This window comes from Ovis aries, chromosome 14, assembly GCF_016772045.2.
Source record: "Ovis aries strain OAR_USU_Benz2616 breed Rambouillet chromosome 14, ARS-UI_Ramb_v3.0, whole genome shotgun sequence".
Lineage (NCBI taxonomy): Eukaryota > Metazoa > Chordata > Mammalia > Artiodactyla > Bovidae > Ovis > Ovis aries.
Window position 1 is genome coordinate 62965466 of NC_056067.1, and position 8430 is coordinate 62973895.

The 8430-nt window shown below is 56.7% G+C and overlaps 1 protein-coding gene across 2 annotated transcripts in view; it reads right to left on the minus strand.

Moving 5' to 3' along the window:
* The window catches only part of BRSK1 (BR serine/threonine kinase 1), a 21208-nt gene extending 17165 nt beyond the window's left edge, over positions 1–4043 (minus strand). Inside the window, exons 1-3 of one of the 2 annotated variants that reach the window (XM_027978786.3) lie at positions 3550–4043; positions 1980–2074; positions 1803–1888 (exon numbers count right to left, since the gene is read on the minus strand). In XM_027978786.3, coding sequence (XP_027834587.1) covers positions 1803–1888; positions 1980–2074; positions 3550–3685 — 317 coding nt within the window. In that variant the 5' untranslated portion in view covers positions 3686–4043. Of the gene's footprint in view, positions 1–1798; positions 1889–1979; positions 2075–3549 lie in introns of those variants that run through there. The other variant, XM_027978787.2, reaches the window with a different exon arrangement.
* Between the last annotated feature and the right edge of the window lie 4387 nt (positions 4044–8430).

The following is an 8430-nucleotide window of genomic DNA, read 5'->3' on the forward strand; positions in this document are numbered from 1 at the left end:
CAGAGGTCAACACTCTGACTAGTTTTCCTCAGGAGATGAGGCAATTCCATTAGCACCTGGAGGTCAGGGATCCCAGTTCTCACAGGCCCCTAGGAAATACAGCCCCGTATTTCCATCAGCCTCTGGGAAGCCAAAGTTCTCATTTTCATTAGTGTCTGGGATGCAGATAATGGAATTCTAATCTATTCTTGGGAAATGACACTTGCAATGTGTGCCAGTTCAACGGTCAACATCCGTGAGGTAAAGACTACAACTCCCATCAGCCCCCGAGAAGCAAAGACTCCAATTCCCATCAGTCCTTGAGAGAAAGAGACAGTCTCATCGGCCTCTGGGAAGTCAAAATTCAATTCCCATCAGCCCCCCTGGCAGCACAGATTCCCATGTCAACTTCAAGAGTAATAATACTTTGACTCCCAGTTGTTTCTGGAGATAAGGCAACTTCATTAGTACTTGGAAGAAAGAGATCCCCTCGATTCTCACAGGACTTTAGGCAATAAAGACCACACCACCCCCACCTACTCCCATTAGCCCCTGGGCAGGGAAGCCTCTTATTCCCATAAGTCTCTGAGATGAAGAAACTAGAATTTTCATTAACTGTTGGCAAAAAGAGATTGGCGTGTGCACCAATCTAAGTCAACTTCCCTGAAGTGAAAGACTACAACTCCCTTCAGGCCTGAGAGGTTAAAAACTCCCAACTCCCATAAGGCTCTGGGACATGCAGACTCCTAATTCCCATCAGCCACCTGGATTTTAAAGACTTCAAATCCCATCAGGCTCTGGGAGGCTAAACCTCTAATTCCCATTAGCCCCAGGAAAACAAAAGCTCAATTTCTATGAGCTCGGTGGAAGGCTGAGGTTCCTCTGTGAGACACCAAGTCCCACGGGCCCTCCTCCCTACAAGGATGGTGGAGTGAGAGTGATAGCTCCACCAACTGGGCAACAATGGCCCCTCCCTGCCGCCACACCTGGGGAAGCCTGAAGACTACAAATCCTATGAGCGCCTGGGGCCGGGTCAGCTTCCTTCCTGGGGAAATCCAGCCTCTGATGGGTGCTGGAGTCAGTTCAAACTGGGGACTGCGAGGTCAAGCAGCGGGGGTGTCCCCTCTCCTGGTGCCCAGTCCAGCTGTCCCTTGGGTCACCAGTCCGGACAAAGGCCTGTTGTCTGGGGCTGGGACAGCTGGACCCCACCCCCAACCTAAGGGGGGTAATCGACTTCCAGATACAGACTCAGAACTCCTGAGCAGACCCATTGTTGGGGTGTCCAGTCATAGCACCCAGAGTTATGCTGCGGGAGGAAGGGACTCTCCAATGCTGCAGAGGAAGGGTTTGGGAAGAGGCAGGATTCACTGAGCCTGGGCCTTTGCCAGGCCCCACTGCCCTAGCACATGGGAAGCGCAGGGGATCTGCCCTTAGCAAGTCAGATCTGGCTGAGGGCACCCAGATTATGCGGTACAGAGTGTTCCCCACAGCGCAGCAGGACAAGGGATGGGGGCTGGGGAGGAAGGGGAAGGATCAGCCTTGTCCCCCATCAGGCATGGGGATGGCTCAGGCTTAGCTGCCCTGCTGCCAGGGTACAATCGGCCCAGAGCGTCAGGCCAGGTCAGCATGGGAACACGGAGGATTATGAGTGTGTGTGTGGGGGGGGGGTTGTCCTTGCGCAGCAGGGACGGTACTAGACTTTCAGTGGCCCGGCCAAGAGAGCTTAAGTTTCCCCTGGCCCCTGCAGGCCTTGATTCTAGAAATGTCCCACCCTGGGAACTCGGGGAGGATGCATGGAGGGCTGGGTATCTATAAATACCTACAAATATTTCTTGTTCTCGTAGACGTCATGGAGTTTGAGGACGTGCGGGTGCTCGATGAGCTTCAGGATGGCTATCTCCCGCTCCACCTGGGGGAAAAGGAACGGCGGGCGGTCAGCCTTGCCTCCCTCCCTGTCCCCAGCCCCAAAGGGTCTCCTCTCCCCCAGCGCACAGACACACCTTCATCAGCACCGACTCAGACAGCTTCTCCCGGTTCACGATCTTGATGGCCACCTTCTGGCCCGTGATGCAGTGGACCCCGAGTTTAACCAGACCTGGGGGATGGGACGGAAAATGTGGGGGGCACCCCCAGTGCAGTCTCCTCACCTCTGGCTCCTGAGCGCCCCCTTGCCAACCTGTTTCCTCCTTCTTCCCCTCCTGGCTTGGTTCACGGTGACCCGAATCACCCTGACCTGAACTCCTGGGGACTGACAGCAGCCATTCCCGCCAGACACAACTCTCTTTCCACTCCTTGGTGTCCAATTCTGTCCCTTCTGGTTGCCATCCACCTACCTGCCTCCCCCCTCCTCCACAGCCATCCTGGACTCTCCGTCCTTCCCGCGTGCCCCTCCAAGTTCACCTCTCCACACCGTCTTGCCTCGCTGGGTCTCCATAGTTTTGTATCCTCCAATCTACCTCCTTCAGACAAACCTCTCTCTCTCTCAGCCCATCACTTCCTTGAGTTCTCTGCCCTTTAATCTTCTGGAGACACCATGTCTCTTAAGGAATATAATCTTGTGATTGCCCCCTTCCCAGACTATCCTCCTCCACCTCCTCTCAAACTCAGACCTCTCAAGCCCTTTCTTTGATCTTTTAAAAACAGCAGCTGCAGCTGGAAGCATGCACACCCCAAGGGTATGCCCACTCCCCAATGTTAAGCCCCAAACCCAGGAATGCAGGCCCCCAGCCCCCTCCACCTTCAGACCCAGGAGTCTGAGCCCCCAGCCCCTCCTCCCTCAGACCCTCAAGTCCAGGCTCATGGCCCCTTCCTCCCCCACAACTCAGGAACTGAAGTCAGCAACACCTTCACACTTTTTGCCCCGGGATGCAGAGTCTGACCCTCCCCCAGGCCTGGCCCCTGGTCCCCGAAGCTCTGGCCCAGAACTCAGGTGTTCCGCTCCTGTGTTACACCCACCCACCGCCCACCTGGCAAGAAAGAGGTTAAGGAGGTTAAGCAACAACAGAAGACGACTGCCCCCCCGCCCCCAGTCCACAGCCACCCCTGAGGGATTTGCCTCCTGCGTCCACCTTTCCACCTTTCCACCTTTCCACCCCCCCCCCCGTCCCCACTCTGAGCCAGCATGCCGGAGAAAGGGCAGGATGCTGGAGACCCCATTGCCCCAGCCTCAGTGCCCCTGTCACAGAGGCCCTTTGCGGCCAGAGGACAGTGCGGAGAGATGCCGCTTCGGGAGGCGCGCCCCCATGCCAGCGCCTCGCCCCAGCCTGCGGCTGTACTGCACCAAGGACCTGGGCTCTCTGCGGCCGGGACCCTGGCTGCAGGCCGAGGTCCCTTGCCCACGCTGGGGCCGGACTCTCCAACCTCTGCCCCCAAAGCGGGGGAGCCTTTGGGCCCCTCACCTCCCCCAGGAGTCGGGACCCCAGAGCCCGAGCCTTCACCCCCTCAGCCTGGAGACCCGGCAGTCTGGACCCCGAGTCCCTTCTCTGAGAGGGACTCGGGGGCCCGGGAGCCCCGCTCTCTGCCCCCATCCCCCCCTCTCCCCCACCCCGGGTGCCCCCTCCCTTGGCTCACCTGTCTGTCCTTTGCCCAGCGTCTTCTCCAGCCGATAGGGGCCCACATACTGGGCGTGCTGGGGTGGGTGTGGGTGTGGGTGTGGGAGGTGGTAGGCGGGGGAGCCCCCGCCCCCATCCTTGCCCCCGGACGACATGATGCCCTTGGTCCCGGCCCGACCGGTCCCCCGGCCGCCCCCCCTGCGGCCAGTCGCCCCGTCCCTCCGGTGGGGGCCGGCGGCCGCTCCGTCCCGGCCCCCCCGGCTGCCCCCCACCTCTCCGGGGGTCCCCAGGGGGCTGGGCTGGGCCCCCCCCCCGGTCGGCGGGCCGCGGAGTTGGGGGAGGGGGGGCTGGCCCGGGGGGGGGGTCAGGCCCCGGGAGTCAGCATGGCCCGGGGGGGCTGCGCGGCCCCCCCTCCCCAGCCCGCTTCTGGCCGGCCCCCCCCTTCCTGCGCCTCCCCCCGCCGGGGGGGTCTGAGGTGCGGGCCGGCGGATGCTGCAGGCCGAGGTCCCCCCCGCCCCCCCACGCGCCCTCTCTCCTCCGCCTCCTCCTCCTCTCCGCCTCCCCCCGCCACCTCGTCCTTTCTCTCCGGCACGCTGACATCACCATCCGGGGACTCCGGGCCCTTCCCCAAAGTTAACCCTTTCGGAGGGGGAGGGGGAGCGGGGCAGGGGGCGGGCCTGGGCGCCGGAGCCGCGGAGACGCGTTGGGAGGATGCTGGGAGCGACGGGAGGATGCAGGAGGGACCACGGAGGCAGACGAGCGGGGCACACAGGAGGGGCCGAGCCGGGGCGACACAGAGGGAGACGGAGCCTGACACGAGTGGGGGAAGGAGACAGACGGCACGGGAGACGGGGACCGCCAGAACCGGGGCCGGGGCCGGACAGGCGCGCAGGCGGGCAGAGACAGGAGAGACCGGGGCGCGCAGAGAGACAGGGAGACGGAGGAGAGGGAGAAGGTGGCTGGGAGAGACAGAGGGATGGAGAAAATCAGAGAGAGAAATGGAGAGAGATAGGGGAAGGGAAAGGGAGGTGGAGAGACAAGGAATGGGCTCGGGGTTGGGGGGGCGCGGGGGCTAGAGACACAGAGATATGGAGGGACAGCCTGGCAAAGAGATGAACCGAAAACAGCCAGAGACAGGGAGAGACTGGGAGTAATGGAGGAGAGAGACCGTGGTTGAGAGACAGAGAGATGGAGAGAGAAATGCACAGAAATAGAGGGACGGGGTCAGAGGGGACAAATACAGAGGTGGGGCACCGGGGGAAGGTGATGGGAAGGATGGAGGGTCAGAGAGAGGAGAAAAGGGGGAGAGAGGGAGACAGATAAGGGAGGGGGAACAGCAGAGAGATAGATGGACAGAGAGCAAAGAGAGACAGATGGAGAGAGCGAGCAACAAATAAGCATAGAGCTGGGAACCCCAAAATATGGGGGGTAAACACAGGTGGAGGTCTAGATGCTGGGGGAGAGAGGACAGATTGGGGGGACAGAGGGAAAAAGGAGACAGAAGCAGGGAGAGAGAAAGAATTTGGGGAGTTGCTGATCCAATGCTCATCTTTGTTCCCCTTCACCCCCAATCTGCCCATCCCGGCCTCCTTTCCTCACTAGCACTGGGGCCCCATATCCACCCACAGATCAGGGTGATGTTTTTAAATATCTTGGATCCATACCTCCACTGAGAATACTCTACAATCCTCCTACAGAGAAATTTCCAGAACCCCTTGAGGTCCCTGTGAATTTTTTGGTCGCTATCTATTCTCTGTGTCCAGCATCAGATTCCCTAGCTCTTCATGTGGGCTCCACTATAACTGTATGTCCCCACTCTAGGTCATCCATGTGCTACAATCTTGTATCCCCACTCTTGGTCATCCGTGAACCTGTGCACAGCTGGATTTCTGTGTGACCTGGGATTCCACTATGTCAGATACCCAAGGATGTTAGGCCCCCGTGTCATGCCCAAGTCTCCTAGAGTGTGTACCCATGAGCCTTAAGTCTCCTAGTCAACCACTTTCATTCCATGTTGCTATACTCCGTGCCAAATCTGAGCCAGACACTGATCCAAGTGGTGAGGCTACAGCAGTGAAGCAAGTCAACCAAGATCCTTGTCCCATGGACCTCTCACTGCAGTGGGTGAGGCCGGTAGCAAGCAAGGTGAACAATCAATATACATGCTGGGAATTCCCTGGCGGTCCAGTGGTTGTGACTCCGTGCTTCCACTGCAGAGGGTGTGGCTTTCATCCCTGGTTGGGGAACTGATACCCCACAAGATGTGAGGCCAAAAATCAAACTAAAGCAAGCCAACAAACGGAAAGTACGTGGTATGTTACAGAGTCGTGATCAGTGACAAGGAGGAAACAAGGAGGGAAGGGGGACATGAAGTGTTTATTAAGATTGCATTTATGTATTCCTTAACTGCACTGGCCCTTCGTGGTTGCGCACAGGCTTTCTCTAGCTGTAGCGAGAGGGGGCTACTCTAGCTGCTGCACACTGGCTGCTTTGCAGTGGTGTCTCTTGTTTCGGAGTACCAGCTCTAGGCACACGGGCCTCAACAGCTGTGGCTCTTGGGCTCTCGAACACGGGCTTGGCAGCTGTGGTACACAGGCTTAGTTGCCCCACAGCAAGTGGAATCTCCTGGACCAAGGATCAAACCCATGTCCTGTGCTTTAGCGTGTGGATTCTCAACCACTGGACCACCAGGGAAGTCCAGGAGGTGCTTCTTGAGTGATTTTTCTATGTGATTTTCAATTACGGTGCCAAGAGAGGCCTCCTTGGTGAAGGGACATTGAAGGAAAATGAGGCCACGTGGATAAAGTACCAGGAGCCTTCCGGGCAGAGGAAGCAGCTGTGCAAAGGCCCTGGGGCAGAAGTGTGCCTGGTGTGTAACGCAAGGCTGAAGTGTGGCTGGAGGGAAACAGTGGAGAGTGCAGTGCGAGGAAATAAGGTGAGGAAGCAGACCCAATAGGGCCTTCGAAGCAGGGTGACCAGGGGATTTCCTGGCAGTCCAGTGGCTAGATTTAGCACTTTCAGTGTTGGGTCATGGGTTGGATATCTGGTCAGCGAACTAAGATCCTGTAAGCCGTATGATGTAACACAAAAAACAAAACAGAACCAAAAAAACCAGGGTGACCATATGTCCTGGTTCATGTCTTTTATTCTGTAATTATCAGTAGGGTCTGTTTCACTCTCAAGTGTCTTGTGGATGAAAAATTATATGATCACCCTTCTTATTGGTCATTGTAAAGGCTATGGCTTTTATAGGGTACCCGGAGAGTTTTCATCTAGGCTACCATTATATTACACATATGTTCATACGTGTAATGACATGCACAATTACATGTCACAGGTACATATATTATTCAGCATTGTGTATCATTACGTATGTAAATAGTATTATAGTTAGATGGACTTTTACACACGTGTACATAAGACACAGAAGTTGCACTGTGAAGAAAGCTGAGCACTGAAGAATTGATGCTTTTGAACTGTGCTGTTGGAAAAGACTCTTGAGAGTCCCTTGGACTGCCAGGAGATCCAACCAGTCCATTCTGAAGGAGATCAGTCCTGGGTGTTCTTTGGAAGGAATGATGCTAAAGCTGAAACTCCAGTACTTTGGCCACCTCATGCGAAGAGCTGACTCATTAGAAAAGACCCTGATGCTGAGAGGGATTGGGGGCAGGACGAGAAGGGGATGACAGAGAATGAGATGGCTGAATGGCATCATTGACTCGATGGACGCGAGTCTGAGTGAACTCCGGGAGTTGGGGATGGACAGGGAGGCCTGGCGTGCTGCGATTCATGGGGTCGCAAAGAGTCGGACACGAGTGAGCGACTGAACCAACTGACCCAGGTACAGTAGGCTGCCTGTGTGTGCTCAGTCACTTAGTCATGTCATTCTTTGCGACCCCACAGACTGCACCCCACCAGGCTCCTCTATCTACGGGATTTTCCAGGCAAGAATACCAGAATGGGTGGTCACTCCCTCCTCCAAGGTGGGGATCTTCCCAACCTAGGGATCGAACCGAACTTGCATCTCCTGCATTGCAGGCAGATTCTTTACTGCTGAGTCACCAGGGAATGCCCAAAGATGTCCATGTCGTAATTCTGTGAACCTGTGAATATGTCAACTTACTCAGCAAAAGGGTCTTTGTAGATGTGATGGAGCTGAAAATCTTAGATGCGGAAAATTTCCTGGTTACTACATTGTGCCCTAAATGTAATCACAAGCATTCTTATGAGGCAGAAGCTGGAAGATCAGTCAGAGGAGGACAGGAGAAGGAAGGAAACCAAAGCCAAAATGGGGATGTCTCTGGTGGTCCAGGGGTCTGGGTTCAATTTGAGGTTAAGGAAATAGATCCCACATGGGGCAACCACAGCTAAGACCAGAGCAGAAAAAAAAAAAAAAAAAAAGCCAAAATGATGTAGCCACAAACCAAGGAATGTGGGCAGCCTCTAGAAGCTGGAAAAGGCTGGGAAACAGATTCTTCCCTGGAGCCCCCGGAAGGAACACAACGTAGATTTTAACTAGTTGAACTCAGTGAGACCCACTTGGGCTTCTGAACTGTAAGTAAGCCACCAAGTTTTAACACACACACACACACACACACACACACACACACACACACACACACACACACACACACGAGTGGGGCGGGGCTTAACGGGGAGCGGCGGACGCTCCGGCCCGCGGGGCGGGCCTTAGCTGGGAGTGGCCGAAAGCCCTGGAACAGGGGCGGAGCCTGAAGCGGCGGGGCGGGACGGAGCGCAGAACCTGGGCAGGGGGCGTGGGTGTGGGTGGGGCCTAGTGGGCGGAGCCAGGCAGGAGGGCGGGGCCTACACGGGCAGGGGTGGAGCCTGCAGTGAGGGTGAGGAGGTTGGGCTTATCGGGGGCGGGGCCCGAGGCGGGGCG